Here is a 23,292-nt window from a genome sequence, read left to right as displayed (position 1 = left end):
TCAGCTTGTCTGTGCAAAATGTCTGTGCAAAATGATTGTCTGTGCAATTACAGGCTGCACAAACACAATACCTACAGACCATTTACACCATGAAAAAAAAAAAACTCAAAGTCTAGGATCACCTTGACATAATAGGTGAACAAATACTTGCTGCAGCCTCCACAAACACAGTACACCCACTACACTACATAGCAGAACACCCACTCATGCCAAGAAACATTAAAACAACACACAAATACCTATATCACACACATATACTCTCTTCTCTTCTTCCACAGCTACCAGACACCTGCCTCCAGAAGCATATCCATAGTCATATAACTCAATCCTCCATCAACAAACTGAAAGACAATACACTGCTGCATGCCAGACCCCCTGATATCCACCCCTCTGAACCGTGTCTACCCTGAAAGGACAGTCCACCTAGCCAGACTGTGGTGCAGCCACCATCCAGCCCTTCTAAGTTACCAGAAGAGGATGGATGACCACATCACAGATAACTGTCCAGGATGCAACACTTCACCCATATTACACAACACAATATGGAAGACTGCATTGTACACAATCATGCATGCCAACAGGACAATGCACACTCTATTAAGGATTTGTGGGAAAACCCCTTTCCAGCCATGACATTCCTCAGGGATACAGGACTGCTTGGTCAGACAGTCTAGGGAATGACAATAACAACAACAATAACAATTCAAGTGTACTGTATGCCTAAATATACCTTGTTGAGCAATATCTTGGGGAAAAAATAAAATCCAAGTGTATGCCTGGCCACCTTGCACTGAAGTTAATAGATTGAAAAAAAGGGAAATTTTTATATTCTTCACACACCTTTGACCCCACAGATTAACTGGGAGACATCACAGAATGCTCAACACTGACATGTGTTCTGAGATACACTGGATGACATAATCCCCAGCCTTTGTCACTACCAAAATGTCAAAAGATCAAAGGTCACAAAGGTTTTTTAACCACTCCTTTCCACAGGAAATGAGAATGACATTCATCTCTCATGGGTATTCCCAAATTTTCTAAGCCACATTTCTATTGTTTTTTGTACATAAATACATACAGGTACTCCTCGTTTAACGATGACAATTGGGACCAGAGCGCCGTCGTTAACCGAATTGGTCGTTAAGCGAAAGTGTATACATATACCTACATGTACTGCATGTACAATGTCCAGCAATACATGTATCTTTATTTTCGTGTATTTTCCCTCTTTTATACTGTACATTAAAGCTTTATTTACTGTTTATTTATGGTGGTTAGGTTCCTAAAATTACCGTATATGACCAAATCCGTGTATGCTTACATTCCATATTGAATACCGGGGTATATTTTTAGTTTCGACCATGGGCACAATATAGCAATAGAAAATGAATTATTAATTTTGTAAATTAAAATGTATCAACGTAATATGCAATTTTGTGGGCAGAAATGAAAGTAAAAAATACTATGCTACAAGAAAATATGCTAATGAACGAAGTCGGTAGCATAGGCTCGGGACGCCATCTTGTCGTCTACCAACGTCTCTCACGACGACGACAACGAAGACAAGCAGTATGACATTTAATTTGCAGGTAATGATTTATTAAACACAGGTTAGGTTAGTTTAGTTTAGGTTAGACGAATTAATTTATCATCCTTTCATTTCTTCGACATCGGTATCTATCATAACAAACATGGTGTACCATTCGTCCGACATGACTTCGTTACTTACGAAATCTGTTTTAGCATTTTTTTTTCATTTCCGCTCACAAAATTGCATATTACGTTAATACATTATAATTTACAAAATTAATAATTAATTTTCCATTGTTATATTGCGCCCATGGTCGAAACTAAAAATTTACCACTACCGGTATACACTGTACCTCAGGTAGTTTTTGCAGCTTGCAGGATGGTAATGTAGACCTAATCTTCAGAACACTTTACCTCACAGCTAATATCCACCGTACAAGTTCATTTATAACATCATACAAATTTGCCTCACCCAACTTAATTATCGTACACGACGTCGTAACTTCAGGAGATTTACGTTAAACGACGTCATAAAGCCCGTCGTTACTCCGAGTTGTCGTTAACCGAGTAGGTCGTTAAACGAGGAGTACCTGTACACACATACATACATACAATTTGGATTCAGACAAGGAAGATCATGTACCACTGATTTAATTTGTTTCTATTCATGATTGATAGATATATTGCAAGAAAGGGATGGCTGGGCAGATTGTGCCTTTCTGGACTTACAAAAGGCATTTGATAAGGTACCATACAAAAAATTACTACATAAACTGGAAACAATAGGAATAGGCATAGATGGAAAACTATTGAATTGGATGGAGGACTTCCTCCATAGAAGAAAAATGAGAGTGGTGCTCAGAGACAAATATTCAAAATGGGAAGAAATGAGTAGTACTACATATGTAAATGACATGGACGAAGGCATTGAAAGTTACATGAACTGCTTTGCGGATGATGCAAAATTATTAAAGAGAATAAACTCTGAAATAGAATGTGACTCATTACAGAGTGATCCAAACAAAGTCCCAGAGTGGAGCAAGAGATGGGAGGTAGAATTCAACATCAAGAAGTGCAGTATAACTGAATTTGGAAAAAGCAAGAAGAGAATATCAGGACAGTATAAAATTGATGGAAAAGAAGTAAAGAAAGTAAATTCTGAAAGGGACCTAGGAGTAATCATCACCAAAGACACGTCGCCAGATAAACATATAAATAAAATAGTCGGAGAAACATACAATTTGCTGAGATCAATAAGGAAATGGTTAAGAAAATATTACAAACACTGATAAGACCAAAACTGGAATATGCAGGGCTGATATGGTAACCCAGTACAATAAATATAAGAAAATTAGAAAGAATACAAAGAGCAACAACAAAGATGGCCCCAACACTTTCAAACCTGACAAATGAACAAAGACTGGCTGAACTGGAATTCCCAACCCTGGAACAAAGAGGAGAACAAGGGGACCTACTAACCATCTACTATATTATTATGAAAGGTATAGAATGCCTTGAAAGTGAGGACCTATTAAAGTGGGACAGAGACAAAACAAGAGGATATGAAATGAAACTCAAAAAAGATAACTACAGAAGAGACCTGAAAAAGAACAGCTTCCCACACAGAGTGAGAGATATATGGAACGAATTGGATGAAAAAATAGTGTATGCAAGCACAATACAAGAATTTAAGAACAAACTTGATCTTGCAAGAAACAAAAATGGGTCACCACGAGCATAGCTCCCCTTCCCATATAATACAACTACTGTATACTTCCGTGTATAAGACGACTTTTGTATAAGACGAGGTACAAAATTAGAGCAAATTTTTATGAATTTATCTCATATCGGTAGTATAAGATGACTGCTAAATTACAAAAGCATCAGTGTATCAAACCTACCATACAAAAAGAATTGTTTTGATTACATTTATCAGTTGTTTTTTCCTGCTTTTTCTCTTTTCTTTCTCATTACTTAACTGTATCCTTATACCAGATAAATTACTTATTGTATCCTTATAAATTCAAAATAAATGAAATAACAAAGCAAATCATGTATCATGATTTTCTGAGAACACACGTCAACTAACAAAAATTATTTGTTTACGTTCCTGGTTCATTCTTGGTTCAACTACTGTAATATATCTTTTTTATTGATAAATAAACGTTTTATGTACTGTAATCCAAAATTTTTATTTTCAGTCTTAAAAATTACTGAAAAGTTAGCAAAAGAAAAAGGTTGCTATGAACGCAACCAGAGCTCGATTAAATTTTTTTTCAGCTGTGTTAAATGTGTTTACATAGAGTAGTTAAAAGTACCGTAATTTCACTAATATAGAATTATTCCTTGAATTTATTAACAATTGCCATTTACTATAAAGATATGCCAATAATATATAAGGTAAATATGGTTTAATTACCTTCATTACCAGTTCTTATCATAATGTGAATCATTTCCTGTGTATCGGTGGTTATCGGCAGGCTAACCTACCAAGTCATCTCACGTAGAATTCAAGGTCTGATTTTTATAATGGTAGTATAAGACGACCCCCAATTTTAAGGGGTGAATTTCTGGATTTTAGGGTCATCTTATACGTGGAAATATACGGTAGGTAACACAGTCATAAGCAGTCAAAGAAGAAGGAAGTGTCAACAGCTAGCTCCAAGCTCCAAATTAGTGCACTGTTGCTATAACAGGAAAAACGACTTGTTGTCATTTTCAGGGTGAAACAATATGTTTTCGTGGGACCAGCAAGGTATGTATCCGGTCCAGTTCTTGGAATAATAGTTTTAGCACAAAATGGGAAGTAAGAAGAATTAAGGATTACCAAATCAACCAAGAGAGGACTGGATGTATCCAGAAATTAATCCCCATTGGGAGTGATATGGAAAAAAAAAAAAACATGTCTAAATGATACTCCAAAGACGACTAGCAGGTATGACAGTGAGGATTTATTCTTGGGATTTAGGAGGCAAGGGGAAATAATGGATAAAACCTTGGACACTGATAGAGATATTAGGATTAGCAGAGCAATAAGGAATAGAGAAATTAACAACTTAGCAGATGAATTGATTGATTTAAAATTAGACCATAAAGCTTTACAACTAGAGGTATCCAACTTACGCACAACTAACGAGGTGATACTAAGACAATTAAATGAGCTAAAAAGTGAACTAAGTGCGATAAAAAGAGAAAATGAAAGAAAGGAAAATGAGGTTAGAAATACAAATGAAGAACTGAAGAAAGAGGTTAGAGAACAATTGCAAGCAGTAACTGAAAAGATGGAAGAATCAATCAAAGAGACTGATCTGAACAAAATAAAAAATCAGTGGAAAATGGAACATTAAAATAGAAAACTCTCATTCAAAGAAATAGTACAGCAGCAGGTAGAAGAGAATGCAAAGGAAACAGTGATCAAGGTGATCAAAGAAAAGGAAAATTGGGTGAGAGACACAGTGGACAAAAAGAAATGCATTGTGGTTTATGGTATCAATGAAAAACACAATGTACACAAATACCAAAGAGAAAAAGAGAAAGAAATTGCGAAGGAGATACTAAAAGCAGTTCAAGATGAGGGACAGAATCTGGATAAGGAAATCGATGACGTACACAGAATGGGTACATACTCAAAAGAAAAAAACACAGACCAATGAAAATCAAACTAAGAACTCAAATGATAGCAGAAGAAATACTATCAAAAGTGGCAAAACTAGCAAACAGTGAAAAATACAAAAATGTGTGGATAAAAAAGGAAATGAATGAAGAGGAAATAGAGAAAGATACAGCACTGAGAAGTGAAGCCAAGGAAAAAAACAAGAAAAGAACGGAGACAAAAAAGAATAATTTTTTTGGAGAGTGCTTGATCTGAGACAGAAAATGGTACATCAGAAAAATTAAAACTTAAACCCAAAAAAAGAGACGAAAAGAAAAATTAAAAGTGGTATATACAAATGGCAATATACAAATGGCATATACAAATGGCAATTTCCTTACCAGAAACAGCAGCTGCTTCTAAATCATCACTTGATGAAACATGTGTTACATCATCTGGGAAGCATGAGTTTGATTCTTCTTGAGCTGCCTCTTTCCTGCTACCCCTTCCATTGGCAGGAGATGATGACTTTTTTTTAGATACCTTGGAATAAACAGGATCCACTGTTCTTGGTGCAGGCCTTGGCTCAGGAGCAGGGGGTCTCCTTGGCTTCTCTGTAGGAACACCCATGATTGGGCATGAGACATAGAATATGGAATTGGATAATCTGTTTTGCATGGAAACACTTGATACACGAGAGGAGTTGTTAGCAGAAGAGACAGGAGTCCTTAGAGAGGTCAGTGGACAACTATGAGGAGAAGTTCTTCTGAGAGGTTCCTTCTTTAAGGATTCTTGGTTAGTAGTTAGTATATTAACAGAGCTCCCTCTACCAGGTGAAACAGACTTCTTAGTCTTACCTTCATCATCCTTTTCAGGATGAGCTCCAACTGAACTCTGAAAACCTGTTGCCTCAATTTGTTTCTCTATTTCACTTTCCCTGCTGGCAAACATGCTTTCTGCTTCTGGATGTTGTTGCCCCACACCAGCTCCACTCTTGAGGGAAACATTTAATACCTCCAGGTTCTTGGCAAGAACATCTTCATATTGCTGCTGCTTGATAGAGCCAAAGTCATCCTTGTTGTAGGACCTTCGATTACTGGATAAGTATGGTGATACATTGCCTACATTTGGTGATACATTGCCTACATTTGGTGATACATTGCCTACATTTGGCTTTGTTGAAGGTTGTACTGCTAGAGGAACTTCTTTTCTAGGTAGAGGTATTGGCTTTTCAACCTCTGGTGCTTCATATGAATGACTGATTGATTCAACTGAAACATTTGCTGTCTTGGCTACAGGCTTTACTGACCTGGTTACAGGCACTGGCTCAGCTTCAGGTTTAACAGCCTCAACTGCAGACTTGATTGGCTCGATTGTTGTTTTTGTTAACACATCCTGTACAGATCCACAAGTTTCTTCTGAATCAAGTTCATGGGTGGATCTCATGATATCCTGGACATAGGGGTCTATTAATATGGAGAGGTAGTTTTTTGGACACATACCACAAGCGCCTTCCTTTGTTTCTACAACCACCCAGTTGTTATCAACAATTTTAGTAATCTTAACAACTTCTCCTTTTGATAATGTCACATCCCCTGGCTGCTCCCCTTTAAAGTTGTACAATGCTGTGGCATGGGATTGATAATTATGATAACTGGCAGAGTCATCTCTTCTGGCAAGGAACATTTGTTCAGAACTAAAGGGACAGTCCACAATAATGTCCATATAGGAAGATGGAAAAATTCCTTTGGAATCTGCTAGCATTCCCAATGTCCAGTGGGAATCTATATGCTTGATTAAATGAATGATGTCACCCTTCCTAAAACTTAGTTCATTAGGATACTGAGCCTTAAAGGAGAATATGGCTCGACCATAAGGCTTGATGCCAGTATTATCCTCATTGTACCCAGGAGACACAAGGGAGTCAAATTCATTTTCCAGGTTATTATTATTAGTACTCCCATCAACACTGATCATGTTACTACTTGACTGTGGCCAGTTTTTGCTAAAATAATTATCAACTAACAGAGAAAGGCTGCTATTACTTGAAGCCACCTCTTTCTCTGGTTGAGTTTTTGCTTGGTTAAAGGCACTTGAGGCAGATTTACCACATGTTTCTTCACTAAAGACATTTTCATACCTATTTGCAAGAGCATCACTGTTCTGTGAAACAGAATCTACATTTTCATATCGGTTCTGCAGGGAGCTATTATCTACTGAGGCACTTGCTGAAACTGAGACATCCCCCTGTGCACCTGAAGCACCAGACTGACGACTTCCTGCTGATGTTCCTGAGAACATGCTCGGCATGTTCTGTTTGAAATAATCATCTTCAAAAATGGAATTATCGTCACCATTGGTATTTTTCCAATGAGAATTGTCACCAAAACTATTTGTACTATAAGAAGGGGGTTCTTCTACTTTTTCCACAGATGGCTGGAAGTTTTCATGCCCCTGATACTCAGACAACTGGGGAGAAAGTTCAATACTGAGCCCTGACTCTGGTGGAATCTCATTTCTGACTTCTACTGTGCATGGTTGGTTCAGCTGCATATCAAAATCAGCTATTTTGGAAGAGCTACTATCTTCTGTGGTGCATGATTCCTCAATAATTTCAACAAATCCACTTGGAAATATTCCTGTGGCACCATTTGATTCACCCCTGCAAAAAACAAAAAGAAAATAATTAACAACTTTTTTTAATTTGTGACAGAAACTGAGCAGTGTCCATTCAAAAATCAAAACATTGTGCTTGAAACTTACATATCCTAATTGAATGCAGGTTGAGATACTTGAAAAATAAATTAATCTTTTTAGCATGATAGATTACATAGATCTTAAAATTAATGCTGGGTGATTATATTCGACTGACAGCAGCGGCGGCTGCTGCTGCTGCTACTATTGCTGCTGCTGCTGCTACTATTGCTGCTGCTGCTACTATTGCTGCTGCTGCTACTATTGCTGCTGCTGCTGCTGCTACTATTGCTGCTGCTGCTATTGCTGATCCCTGTCGATATGTTCTATGATTACAACCCAATTCTAAAAAGGGTTCTACTTCATACTGTTGTATATGTTCTTGTTTATCAAGAGTAAACTGTATCTACTCTTGCAAGGAACATAACTATGTATTCCACTCCACACTTTTTACTAGATGCAGCACACCCAAATATATATATATACATATACCAATGTTTTTTTCCCCTCATAAGGGAGGTAGCCAAAGTCAAAGGCATACATCCACTACCACCCATTTCATCTCCACATACTCCATTCCCATTTACCACCCTCCCTCCTTTTTTTCTTGGCTCCTCCTGGATGCTGGGTCATCTCTGCATCTCATCCACTGCCCTGAGTTAGAAGCAATGTAGCAAGACACAGTACATCCATAGCAAGGCTGCTTCATTTAATCAGCAACCCCCCCCCATCCCTTCATGCAGAAAAAGTGAAGACAGGGAGAAATCCCTCTGGGATGCATCAAAATATCGTTCACTCATACTCCCTCACCCCCTCCATCCCCCACCCACTCCCATGCAACACAGCATCATATACAACCATTCTCCACTCACCCCTATCTTCTGTATTCTTCCTTCCTTCCTCAACAGATATCACCCTCTTTCCTAATGCCCCTTTTACCCCATCCATCTCATCCTTGGTTGCCTCCTCATGTTCACTCCCCACACCTCTGCCTTCCACACCTCTTTTACTAATATTTCTTCACTCATTCTTTCCATGTACCCCAACCATCCCAATACTCTTTCATCAACCCTATCTCCCTACAGACCAGAGCCACACATAATTTTGTCTGTCATAGAGGAAATCCCTATTCATACAGAAATACATACATACATATACCAAGGCTTTTTCCCCCTTACAAGGGAGATAGCCAAAAAGAAAAAGGCATAAAATTACTCTCACCCATTCCATCCCTGAATACACTCCACACCCCTCCACCCTCCCTCTTATCTTAGCACCTCCTAGATGACGGGTCATCCCTGCACCTTGTCCACTGCCCTGGGTCAGAGGCAGTCTCACAAGACACAGCACATCCATAGCAAGGCCGCTTCATTAAATCGGCGACCTCCCCTCTCCGTCCCCCCATGCATAAAAGGAGAGGACGGGGAGAAATCCCTTCCAGCTGTGTCAAATTTTGCTCACTCATACTACCTCATCCCCCATTCCACCTCATGCACCACATCATCATCCATATACAACCATTCTCCATTCACCCGTCTTCTGTCCTCTCCCGTCCTTCCTCAACAGACATTCCCCTCTTCCCCAAAGCCCCCGTCACCCCATCCATCCACCTCATCCTATGACGTCCCCTCATGTTCACTCCCTCCACATCTGCCTTCCATACCTCTTTTACTAGTCTTTCTTCACTCATTCTTTCCATACAGAAATGATGCTACTTAATTATAATGACTGTCCCTCCATTATGCTGTCCCCCTACTCTTAACCACTTCACTACGGGCCAAAATCTCGCAGGCAGCATGAGCTACCAGACGTACGATGTTTCGTAATAATACTTGCATCATAAAAAATAGTCACCTGTGAATTTTGATAACCATAGAAAATGTGATGACAGTTTAGAGAGTATGTCATTATGCAGGGGCTACCAGAAGAGGCTGGATGACCACATTGTGAACAGCTGCCCAGGATGTAACACTTCACCCCATACCACAACAACACATAATGGAAGACTGCATTATACACAATCATGCACACAAACAACACAACATACACTCTATAATGGATTTGTGGGAAAACCCAGTTTCGGCTGTGGCATTCCTTGGGGAGACGGGACTGCTCAGACAGACAGTCTAGGGAACGACAACAACAACAACAATAAATATAATCAAGACGCCGATATGGCAGCCTCTCGTATCCACTTGCTCCTCATGCCACCTACGTAGGCGGCATGAGGAGCAAGTAGGTACTCGCTGATGCCGAAGTCGCCATCTTGATTATATTTATTGTAGTTGTACCTATGTAATTTTCATTCTCTCTAAACTGGCTTCATCAGTTTTCTATGGTTATCAAAATACACGGGTGAAAGAGAACGGACAATTTAGCACTGACTTTATTTTTTATAATGCGATTATTATTTCGAGACATCGCACGTCGGGCAGCTAATGCTACCAGACGTGCGATTGTGCCCCGGAGGGAAGAGGTTAATATTGTCCTGTACCACTTCTCTGAACATACATTTCCTTTTTTCACTTAACCCTGTGGTAGGGGAGAAAGAATACTGCCACTAAATGTTCCCACTTGAGTCATAAAAGGCGAAAAAAAAATGGGACAGGGAGAGGACTAGGCATCTTACTCTCTGTAGTCCCAAAAAGGACTTAAAAAAAAAAAGTACATACATACAGTATATGCCACAATACCTGGTCACATTTGAATGCATACACTGAGTAAAACATTTCAAAGACAATTATCTGAATAACAATCCAGAATCTAATCTTTTTTAAAGTTGACAATACATACATACATACATATACCAAGGCTTTTTTCCCCCTTCCAAGGGAGGTAGCCAAAAAGGGAAAGGCATAAAAACACTCCCACCCATTTCATCCCTAAATACACTCCACATCCCTCCCACCCTTCCTCTCATCTGAGCACCTCCTGGATGACGGGTCATCCCTGCACCCTGCCCACCGCCCTGGGTCAGAAGCAGTGTCGCAAGACACAGTACATCCACAGCAAGGCCGCTTCATTTAATCGGCGACCCCCCCTCTCCGTCCCCCTTTGCATATAAGGCGAGGACGGGGAGAAATCCCTTCGGGCTGCGTCAAAATTTACTCACACATACTACCCCACCCCCCATCATCCATATACAACCATTCTCCACTCACCTCTGTCTTCCGTCCTCTCCCTTCCTTCCTCAACAGACATTCCCCTCTTCCCCAAAGCCCCCTTCACCCCATCCATCCACCTCATCCTAGGACGTCCCCTCATGTTCACTCCCTCCACATCTGCCTTCCATACCTCTTTTACTAGTCTTTCTTCACTCATTCTTTCCATGTGTCCAAACCATCCTAATATTCTTTCATCAACCCTATCTCCCAAATCCTTTTTCAACCCTTTTCTCCTCCTCACCTCCTCATTTCTCACTCTATCCAGCCTAGTAACCCCCACCATACTTCTCAGACACCTCATCTCAAACACATTCAAACTCCTTCTCTCTTCTTCTCTTATGTTCCACGTTTCTGCCCCATACAGTGCTGTTGGCACAATCACTCCTTCATACAGTCTCCTCTTCGCATCCATTCCCAAATGTCTATTCCTCATTACACTCTTTAAACCACCAAGACATTTACTCGCTTCTCTCAATCTACATTCTACCTCCACCTTCACTCCACCTTTTCCTGCTACACTTGCACCCAAGTATCTAAAACTATCTACTTCCTCCAGTCGCTCTCCCTTAATGTTCACTTCCAGTCTACTGCCACTTTCACCAATAGAATGGTGAAAAGTTTAATATGATCTGACAGATTTTGTATCTCCGAAAAAAATCATGTCTTCGACTAAATGAAAATAAAGTATGAGCAAATAGAAATCAATATCAAATATGTTTTTTAATCTAGATTCAACCTCTTCAATATGTCTTTTGACTAAACGAGAATAGAATATGAGCAAATAGGAATCAATATCAACTATGTTTTGTAATCTAGATTCAACTTCTTCTATGAGTCAAATATGCACGCACAAGTGTTTGGTTGATTGATGTACGATGATTTGATGATCCATCAAAATATACATTATAAAATATAATGTTACAGCTATAGTACTTTCCTTTCTCTCATTCTCTTTCATCCTGAATGTGAATAACCACAGAAAATGTGATCAAGCCTGTTCATAGAATATGGGATCACTCAACTACAACTGCAAAATAAATATAATCAGGACAACACCACTGGAGTCTTCATATACCCACTCAAGCCTCAGGATGCCAATGTTGACATCCTTGTATGCTAAGGGTTAAGAATGTACACCCCCTCCCCTTTTTCCCATTAGAAATTACTTTCGCAGGGCTCTAACCACCAACCATCTAGCATCTCATCTCCTAATGCTGGTGCCCTAGTTATAGTAGCCATTAAACCCCCTTAAACACATTTGAATAAAAGAGTACATTTTCTTTTTTCCTATATACTATATTTGTCAGTTTTTACTAGAGCCATTACCTATACCAGTCCTTGTCAACAATGTGTGTAATGGTGACAATATCACCCAAGTACAAATCCAGCTCTTCTGGAAGCTGAGCTTTGATGCTCGCCTTGACTCGTGCAAGCATCTTCACTGGCTTCTCACCCGTTTCATCTTCCTGAAAGTATATAATCACATCCATAATGACCTTTAAAATGAGACATGTATACACTAATTCAAGAACAAAACATAGTGAGATATACTTGTCTGAAACAGATACATACTTCAATAATTTCCTTGTTAATCTGCCATACAAAGTTTACTGGGAAAATGCCAGTCCGGTTTTCACACTGCCCACACCACCAGCTCTCATCAACAGGATTCAAACCAACTACAAATTCCCCTGCAATGTAAACAATATGTAAAGATACAAAAATAAATAAATAAATAAATAATAATAAAAAAGTTGGACAGCCTGATGAAGTACACTCAACATTGTACATTCAAATTCAACAAGACTCAATCAATTTATTGAGAATTACCAAAAATATGGAAAATCCTTACCTCTGACAAGGGCCAGGTCCCCTGCCTGTGCAGCAGTGAAATGAGCTGTGGCAACAAAAAGAGGCAAATGTGCAGGGTGGGGAGGTAGGGGTACCTTTACCACACAGCTGCTTGGGAAACGACCCACCACTCCTCCGCTCTCACCTTCCAGCCAATGTTTATCAACAACCTTATGAACCTGAAAATGATGGAAACAACTTTTTTAATCAAATCAGGCAAGCACTACATTACAAAAAATATATATAAACTATGCCTAACAGAGTGAAAATGGGAATGATACACCAATGTACATGTTGAAATCTAAATGTAACTTTTTGTTACTGAATCTGGCTAATCTTATTCAATCCTAACATAAATTTATACACATACACACATTCTCAACAGTGCAAGGAAAGCAAGAGGCCTGGGTTGTATTGAGTGGGAGGGGGAGCACTTGTGGTTGCCCAAAATGATTTCTGTGCAGTGGTGAAAAAATGCAAGGGAATCAAGGCTGATCAGGGGAAAACTGTGACAATTTTTATTCAAATGTTGACATAAACACAGAGCCCACTGGAGGCACTATACCAAAACTAAATGTAAATAGAGGCTTTGAAACCCCAAAAGGAATTGGTAGATTGTATGGCAATTACCTATTTTCTGGCTTTGGTAACTATGAAAAAAGAAATTTGAGTAAATCAGACATGGAAAGGGAGTTGAATATAAATAGAAATTCATGGAAGAGTGAATTCATGGCACTAAGGCAAGATATTGTGATTTTGAATTCATGGAACTAAGGCAAGATATTGTGATTTTGATGAAAATTTATTTTGAAGTCAACAAAGAGGTGTGAACTAAAGAAGAATTCCAAAATAAGTAATGAGTTAAATGAATTAAAAAAATGAGGTTAAATGTGAAGATGAAAAGATGAAAAACAATTATACTACCCATAGTAAGAATTAACAAACAAAAAAAATAGGTATATCACAAAATACAGGCAATGTCTCAAAGAACTGAAGAAAACTTAGGTGAGGAAAATTTACAGAAAATTAAGAAATGGAATGGAAACAGATCAAACAAAGAGATAGCTTTTAAAGAAATAGTACAATAACAGATGCAGGAAAATGCAAAGGACACAATCACTCAAGTAATCAAAGACAAAGCAAATTGTGTAAGATAAGTGTATTGTAGTATATGGATTAAAGGAAAAACATGGTTTGGCTAGGTACTTAAGAGAAAAAGAAGAAAAAGAAATGGCAAAAACAATTCTAAAATAAGTACAATATGATGACATAGACATAGAAATAGAAATATATGTTGAATATTTAATGTGACAATATTCTAAAGAAAGAAATTGACCCCTAAAGATAAAACTAAGATCACAAATAGTAGCAGAAGACATACTGGCAAAATCATGTAAGTTAGCAGAGTTAATGTTACAACAATATATGGATAAAAAAGAGAAATGAATGATGAGGAAAGAGAGAAAACATTAAAAGATGAAGCTAAAGAAAAAAACATGAAAAGAACAGAGACCAAAAACAAGGAGTTCTATTGGAGAGTCTTAGACATGAGAATGAGAAAATGGTACATCAAGGTAGGCAAAACAAAAGGAAAAGAAAACAGGATGGAAAATAAAAAAAAAATAAAAGTGGCCTCTACTAATATAGATGGATTAATCTCAGGACTGAATGAACTAAATGATTACCTGTTAGAAAAAACAGAAATAATGGGCATTGTGGAAATGAAATTAAGGAGTCCACTACCACCAAATAGTGTTGGGCATGGATTATATAATTATTGGATTAAAAACAGAGTGGGTCAGGGATTGGAGATGGTTAAAGAAAATGGAGAAAAGTGGGAGGTGAGCCAGCTGTTGTTTGCGGACAACACTGCGCTTGTGGCAGGGTCGGAGGAGGGATTGAGGAAGCTGGTGGCAGAGTTTGGGAGAGTATGTGATAGAGGAAAGCTAAAGATAAATGTGGGTAAAAGTAAGGTGATGAGATGTACAAGGGGTGAAAGTGGCAGTAGACTGGAAGTGAACATTAAGGGAGAGCGACTGGAGGAAGTGGATAGTTTTAGATACTAGGGTGCAAATGTAGCAGGAAAAGGTGGAGTGAAGGTGGAGGTAGAATGTAGATTGAGAGAAGCGAGTAAATGCCTTGGTGGATTAAAGAGTGTAATGAGGAATAGACATTTAGGAATGGATGCGAAGAGGAGACTGTATGAAGGAGTGATTGTGCCAACAGCACTGTATGGGGCAGAAACGTGGAACATAAGAGAAGAGAGAAGGAGTTTGAATGTGTTTGAGATGAGGTGTCTGAGAAGTATGGTGGGGGTTACTAGGCTGGATAGAGTGAGAAATGAGGAGGTGAGGAGGAGAACAGGGGTGAAAAAGGAGCTGGGAGATAGGGTTGATGAAAGAGTATTAGGATGGTTTGGACACATAGAAAGAATGAATGAAGAAAGACTAGTAAAAGAGGTATGGAAGGCAGATGTGGAGGGAGTGAACATGAGGGGACGTCCTAGGATGAGGTGGATGGATGGGGTGAAGGGGGCTTTGGGGAAGAGGGGAATGTCTGTTGAGGAAGGAAGGGAGGGGACGGAAGACAGAGGTGAGTGGAGAATGGTTGTATATGGATGATGTTGTGATTGCATGAGGAGGAATGGGCGGGGGGGTGGGGAGTGGGGTAGTATGTGTGAGTAAATTTTGACGCAGCCCGAAGGGATTTCTCCCCGTCCTCTCCTTATATGCAAGGGGGGACGGAGAGGGGGGGTCGCCGATTAAATGAAGCGGCCTTGCTGTGGATGTGCTGTGTCTTGCGACACTGCTTCTGACCCAGGGCAGTGGGCAAGGTGCAGGGATGACCCGTCATCTAGGAGGTGCTCAGATGAGAGGGAGGGTGGGAGGGGTGTGGAGTGTATTTAGGGATGAAATGGGTGGGAGTGTTTTTATGCCTTTCCCTTTTTGGCTACCTCCCTTGAAAGGGGGAAAAAGCCTTGGTATATGTATGTATGTATGTATGTAAAAACAGAAATGAGAAACAAGGTGGAAGAATCATTTTTCTGGCCATGAAAAACTTAAGTGTGACAAAGGTTACAGAGTGTACAGTGTGGAAATGATCACAATAAAAGTTTAAAGACAGCAACATGAAAAGTAGAAAGTTTGTGGTGACTTATGTACACCCCAAAACAGGCGCTTGGAAAGAGGGCAAGCATTCAAAAATGTTAGATGATACAAGGCATTCATTAAATGAGATGCTGAAGGAAGAAGGTAACCTGGTACTCATGGGAGATTTAAACCACAAAGAAATATGTTGGGAAGAGATGACAGTGAAAGGCAGAGAGGATCTATGGGGAAATGTATTACTTGATATGACTATAAAACATACAATGACACAATGGGTAAAAGAAAATAACAGATACAGAAGTAATGAAGAACCATCGAGACTAAATTTAATATTTACAACCTATCCTCCTTCACATTTAGCAACTCCCTATAATACTCTGCCCACCTTCCTCTCACTGCCTTCTCTTCCATTATCATCTCTCCATCTGCACCTTTTACCTTTTCTTATCTACTTGATTTGCCTCCTCTTCCTCTTTTAACTTCCTTCCAAAACATCTTTCTATTACTTTCAAAATTTTGTCATACTCTTTCCCCATTTCACATCTCTCCTCTTTGCTTCCTTTATCTTATACTTAACTTCCTTTCTCTTTACTTTGAACCTCTCATATGATTCCCTCATCCTAATTTGTAGCCAATCTATGAATGCCTGATTCTTCTCTTCTACACCCTTCTTTGCTTCCTCATCCCACCACTCACTACCCTTCTTTCTATTTCCTCCCACCCTCCTTGTTCCACACACCATCTTTGTACACCTTATGACTCCCTCCTTGAACCATTCCCATTCCTCTTCCACTCCTAGTTCTACTCTATCCTTTACTCTCTCCCACTCCTCTCTCAACTTCTTCTTATACTCATTCTCCTTTTTTTCCTCATTTAAGCAGTTCACTCTAAGTACCTCCCTACCTTCTGCCCTTTTCCTCTTTCTCCACCTATTCTTCACTCTCAATTTACCTTCCACCAGGAAATGATCTGATATTCCCCCACTCTCTCCCTTTAGAACATGTACATCCTTAACTCTTCCTATCATACTCCTGGTCACCACTATATAGTCCATTAACGCTCTATCTGCCACCCTTCCATCCACCACCCTCTCCCATGTGTACTTATGCTTGACTTTCTTCTTAAACACTGTATTTGCTATCATCAACTCTCTTTCAAGACACATCTCCATCATCAATTCTCCACTACGATTTTTGCCTCGAACTCCATACTTCCCAATCACTCCGTCTATTGGTTCATTTCCTACCCTAGCATCTAGGTCTCCCAATACAACTACATTGACATTTCTCCCTAACCCCTCTATGCACTCATTTATATCTACCCAAAATGCCTCCCTTTCCTCTACATTCTTCTCACTACCAGGCCCATACACACTTACAAAAACCCACATCTCCTTTCACAGCTTCACCTTCATCCACATCAACCTTGATGACACCTCCTTCCACTCCACTACCCACTTATCTCTTCACTTACTAGTATAGCCACCCCTTCTCTCCCTCGTCCCCTCTTCACTCCTGAGTACCTCCCAGCTACACTCCCAAACTCACAGTTGCCCTTTCCTTTCAATCAAAGCCAGTACATCCATCTTTCTTCTCACAAACATACTGCCTATCTCTTCCCTTTTACTCTCATCTGTACCACATCCATACACATTAAAAGACCCAAACCTTAGGGTACTGGTTGGAAAGCTCCCAGACCCTCTTATGCCTTTACTTTCTTTTTTTAGGAATGTCCCCTTTTGGGACTACAGGTAGTAGGACTCCTAATCCCATCCCCCGTCCCCTTTTTGTTGCCTTTTATGACTCAAGTGGAAATACTTGGTGGCAGTATTCTTTTCCCCCACCACAGGATAGGTAGGCGGAAAAAGGAAATGAATATTCAGAGAAATGGTACAGGACAGTAACAAGGGGTTGGGGGACAGCATAACGGAGGGACAGTCGTAGTATAAAAGTGTCATAATTTCTCTATGTACAGAGTTTACCTCTATCACAGACAAAATGATGTGTGGCTCTGGTCCATAAGGGCACCCCATATAGACCCTAAAGTATCAACTGCATGCTACTTTGCCACAATAACATGCAGCCAATACCCCAGACAGGGACAAAACACAACTAGGTTAATACACACATGGCCAGTTACTGAAAATAATGGAAGGAAAAAATGGAAACCCAAGGGACAAAGAACCAACAAAAAGATGCCTAGATGTAAGTAGGGTCGAATTGCCTGAACGAAACACCAACCTACACAAGGGCTTATATAAACTTGACAATTCTATCGGTCAAGAAATAAGCAAAATAATAACAGGTAAAATGTAACCCTGCAACTGTGACCTAATGTCACCCCACCCTCATTAGCGGAAGCATTGACCCTTGTGACCTGACTGCCTGCATTCCAGGGGGTAAATGTCCTCTACCCTTATGTAAACTGCCTTTGTTCCTTTTTCATGTATATCTAAATATTTCTATTAACTATGTACTTTTTGCACTGAAGATGTGATATACAAAAGCGCTCTGCTTCATTACTTTCTTTTTCCAAGTGGTCTACTTTGCATAAGTGAACACACATACCCGTGTTCTTATTAGCATATATATATATATATATATATATATATATATATATATATACAAACATACCTACATATATATATATATATAAATATATATATAGATATATATATATATATCAGATACATAAGGTTTACTACAATGCAGTCACCATCCAGCCTTTCTAAGCTACCAAAAAAGGCTGGATGACTGCACTGCAGACAACTGCTCTGGATGTAACACTTTAACCCATACTACACAACACATTATAAAAGATTGCACTGTACACAATCATGCACACCAACAACAAAATTTACACTTCAGCCATGGTGTTCATCAGGGAGATGGGACTGTTTGGCTACACAGTCTAGGGAATGACAACACCAACTTCACTGACAAACTTTGGGAGATATATCCCACCTCCCCCATCAAAACACAAATCCATTTTATTCTACTGCAAAATACAAAAACATGGTGTTTTAAAAACAATGTGGTAGCCCAAATGAACACTAATGCCCATCCCTTTGCCTTCAGATGATAATACTTGTCTCAGTCCTGTAAATCACTCAAGTAATGACACTACTTACTTGAGCGATATCATCCCTGCAGATGGAGAGTTCCTCGGGCAAGACCCCTGTGAAGTTTGAAATACAGCGACAAACGTCACCAGCCTTCATCTTGACATGTTCTTAGCCTCTCCTACACCTGCAAACAAAAATAATGTTCAATTCACTCTCAAGAGTTCAAAGGCTAATGAAATTTTATACACAGGGAATGGGGAGAGACAAGATACTGAGGTTAGACAGTGATTGAATTTTATATTCCTTTAAGCAAATCCATAAGATGACCCAACTATATTGATGATTTTTTTTTTTTTTTTAATCCTTCAAACATGCAGACTTTCAGTTTGTTCCCATGATTTTGTCATGCCCTTCCATTACAAAGAATGAGGTCTTCTTTGTTAATTCTACCAAATCTTTTCTCTAACCAGACCACCATGATCATGTCACCTCTTTCTCTCTATTCTCTTTCAATGATAGCAGGCCTATTGCATCTAACTTTTCTGCACATGGTCTATCTATTTAACTTATCTGCTCTTTGTAAGTTAGATTTTCCACAGAATAATCATATTCAACCTTATATGCATATGCATGTGTGTATATTGTATATACTCGTGTGTAGTGCAAGTTTTTATGATAAGTTTCTTATTCAAAAAATAGGAGGTCACACTATACATAGGTAATGTTTTTTAAACAGGTTAAAATTCATGCATTTTTGGTGACCAAAAGCACATACATAGTGTTGAGGTGTGAAGACAGAATGAGTGATAGGGTGGTGAGTTTAAACACCAAGAATCCGTTGAAGTCTTATTACTGATGTTTCGTCCAACTAGGACCTCTTTAGTCCTAGTTGGACAAAAATGTCAGTAATAAAACTTCAATGGATTCTTGGTGTTTAAATTCACCACCCTACCACTCATATAACAAGGTATTTTTTCCCCTTAAAAGGGAGGTAGCGAAAGTCAAATGGTATAATTTCACTCTGCCATTTCATTCCTACCCATTCCACCCCCATTCACCATCCCTCCCTCTCATCTTATCTAAATATAAATTCTAAGTATATAGTTTTTTCCTTACCATTTTGGGGTATCTTTGTATAAAAAAGAATGAAGACCATTTATTTGCAATAAAATATGTCCAGGATGATGCCCAACACTGCAATATTGAACTATGGTAGGCATACTAGTACACCTATCCCCCAGGTCCTGGAGCTGCAACGTCTACGTCGTGGGACCACTCCCCAACCCCAAGAGTTGGGGGCCAATCAGCAGCAACTACCCCTGGCCATCAGCTCTACGCAGATGGCACCGATCCCCAAGGAGGAGCTACGCCTACCTGGGGGAGTACCACAATCCTTTTTTTTCCAACACACAATGTTACGTTTTCTCTGCACCGAGGGGTCATTTTCCGGCGATCACCCCTCTTCTTCTACTTTTAGCCGGAGATGTAGAGAGCAATCCTGGGCCCACCACAAAATACACATGCCCAACATGCTCTAAACCCATTACTTCGAGCAGACAGACAAAGGGCTCAGTTCAGTGCAATATGTGCAAAAACTGGGCCCACCTCACTTGTACAACACTTGCTGACACAAACCAATACACAAACACTTGGACATGTTCTACCTGCCCTCCAGTAACCCCAATCCCACCTCCCCAACCACAGCCAACACCCATACCCACTCCCAATTTCCCTTTGCCCTTACCCCCGATTAGTACTCCCCTTCCTTTGTCCCCGATCTCTCCTTTCCCCCCCTCTGACCCAGATCCTACACCTTCCCCACTACCACCCCAACCTCAACCCCAAACGGCAACATACAACACATACAAAACACACAACATCAACATATTACAACACAACATTGACGGTATTAACACTAAAAAACATGAACTTGAACACTTTCTTAAACAACACAACATACACATTGCAATTCTACAAGAAACAAAATTAAGACACTCACACAAAACACCATCATTTCATAATTACACCACCATCAGACAAGACCGGACTGACGGCAATGGCGGTGGACTCATCACCCTGATCCACCATTCCATCTGTTTTGTGGACACAAGTGCCACAACCAAAATTCTCCTCCCTACCACAGATAACACAACAGAAACCCAATCCATTCGTATCCGCACAGGCAACAATTCAACACTAACAATAGTTAACATGTACATTCCCCCCCAATCATCCCCCACAGTTCCAACCACCTTCAGACCTCAACTCAGCCAACTAACCTCAATCCCCAACCTGATCATGGGTGGTGACTTCAACGCCAAGGCGTCTGCCTGGTTTGTCGACAACCCTGACACAGACAGAGGGCTTGATATACAGACTCAATTCGACTCATTGACTATCATGAACAACACGCATAATCATACACATATCCCATACCAAGCCCTCTACACTCCCTCCTCTCCTGATATCACCTTTTGCTCCCCCTGCCTAACCCCAACAACATCATGGAGAGTGGTCGGAGCCCTTGGTTCTGACCACCTTCCAATCATCATCACCACCAAAACAAGATGCACCCCAGTCGGCCACAGACACACTTACACCAATTACAAGAGAGCTAACTGGGAAGCCTTTAATGAAGAGACAGAACAACATTTTGAAACACTTAACAGTACACCAATCACAAACATAAACAATGCTGTGCACGCTTTTAATACAATCATACAAAACGCAGACAAGAGATACATCCCTAGAGGCAACAGAAAATCACACAACCCCAACTTCACACCAGAAATCCAAGGCCTCATCAGACAACGTGACACACTTAAACACAATACCCCCACACCTATCCCTCAAAACATAGCAGACCAAATACAAACACTAAACACTGTGATTGCCAATAAAATACATGAACAAAAAACACAAAATTGGCAAAACTTTATCAATACACTTGATCACAAAACAAACACCAGCAAATTGTACAAAACACTCAACAGCATCACACTATCCAACACTAACACTACACGCTCTCACGCAGCAATAATCACAACAACAGATAATCTACCCTCAAACAGACAACAAGCAAACGCACTCATACGTCATTTTGCACGGACGAGCCATCTTACATCCCACCCTGACGACCGACGCACCATTCGACGTAAGAAAGACTTTCCCACAGACTCAGACTATACACCCTTCATAGACAGTCAGACAAAACTCATAATGCATAGTCTCAAGCACTCATCTGCCTGTGGCCCTGATAACATAAGCAACATCCACCTAAAACACATTGGACCACAAGGTATACACGCACTCACAAACATTGCAAACTACAGCTATTCACACAACACTATACCCGACATCTGGAAGCATGGTAAAATAATCACCATTCCAAAACCGAACAAAGACCCAACAATCCCAACATCGCACCGCCCAATCACACTTCTCTGCACCCCCTCTAAAGTCATTGAACGCCTAATACTTAAACTTGTCACACCATATATTCCCCTTGCTGACTCACAACACGGTTTTAGGCCACTACACTCCACAAACACTCTTCTGACAAACCTCACACAAAGAATTTTAGATGGCATCAATTCAGATAGGCCCCACCAAAGAACACTTCTTATAACATTGGACATTAGTAAAGCTTTTGATGCTATCCCCCGCCACAACCTAACAAATAAAATATATAACACAGACATGCACAATAACACCAAAAGATGGCTGGCCAATTATCTGGCAGGCAGGAATGCTCATGTGTCATATAATGGCCAATCATCGCACATCAGAAACATTAAGAACGGAGTACCACAGGGCTCAGTTCTATCCCCCACATTATTTAATCTATACATGCATGACTTACCCACGCCAGACACCTCAGAAATACAAATCTCTTCCTACGCAGACGACATAACAATCACATGCACACATCGTAACACAGACAAAGCTGCAGAAATAATCCAGCCTTACCTTGACACACTCAACACATGGTTCATCACAAACAGACTCAAAATAGCTCCAACCAAATCTACAGCAACACTTCTCACCAACTGGACAAAAGAACACAAATACATACCTCATCTCTACATCAACAACACTCTAATACCACACACAAACACACCGAAAATTCTTGGTGTAACATACGATACATCCATGTCTTTCAAACAACACCTCACAAACATAAAAAACAAATGCACACCTAGACTTAACGCACTTAAGTCAATCACTGGAACAACATTTGGACAAAACAAAGAAACTAATATAACAATATACAAACAATGCATACGC

At 39.8% G+C, this 23,292-nt stretch overlaps 1 protein-coding gene across 3 annotated transcripts in view; it reads right to left on the bottom strand.

Moving 5' to 3' along the window:
* Nucleotides 1-23,292, bottom strand: part of LOC143023129 (uncharacterized) — a 136,882-nt gene that overhangs the window by 99,291 nt on the left and 14,299 nt on the right. For 2 of the 3 annotated variants that reach the window (XM_076181639.1, XM_076181638.1), the window contains exons 2-6: nt 19,072-19,189; nt 12,836-13,013; nt 12,556-12,674; nt 12,310-12,449; nt 5,527-7,787 (exon numbers count right to left, since the gene is read on the bottom strand). In XM_076181639.1, the coding sequence (XP_076037754.1) occupies nt 5,527-7,787; nt 12,310-12,449; nt 12,556-12,674; nt 12,836-13,013; nt 19,072-19,161 (2,788 nt within the window). In that variant the 5' untranslated portion in view covers nt 19,162-19,189. The remainder of the gene's footprint in view (nt 1-5,526; nt 7,788-12,309; nt 12,450-12,555; nt 12,675-12,835; nt 13,014-19,071; nt 19,190-23,292) is intronic. The other variant, XM_076181640.1, reaches the window with a different exon arrangement.

Source organism: Oratosquilla oratoria, unplaced genomic scaffold (assembly GCF_046742065.1).
Source record: "Oratosquilla oratoria isolate Oo_2021 unplaced genomic scaffold, ASM4674206v1 SCAFFOLD45, whole genome shotgun sequence".
Taxonomy (NCBI): Eukaryota; Metazoa; Arthropoda; class Malacostraca; order Stomatopoda; family Squillidae; genus Oratosquilla; species Oratosquilla oratoria.
The sequence above is the reverse complement of the archived record's forward strand: the minus strand, read 5'-3'. Positions and strand labels throughout refer to the sequence as shown.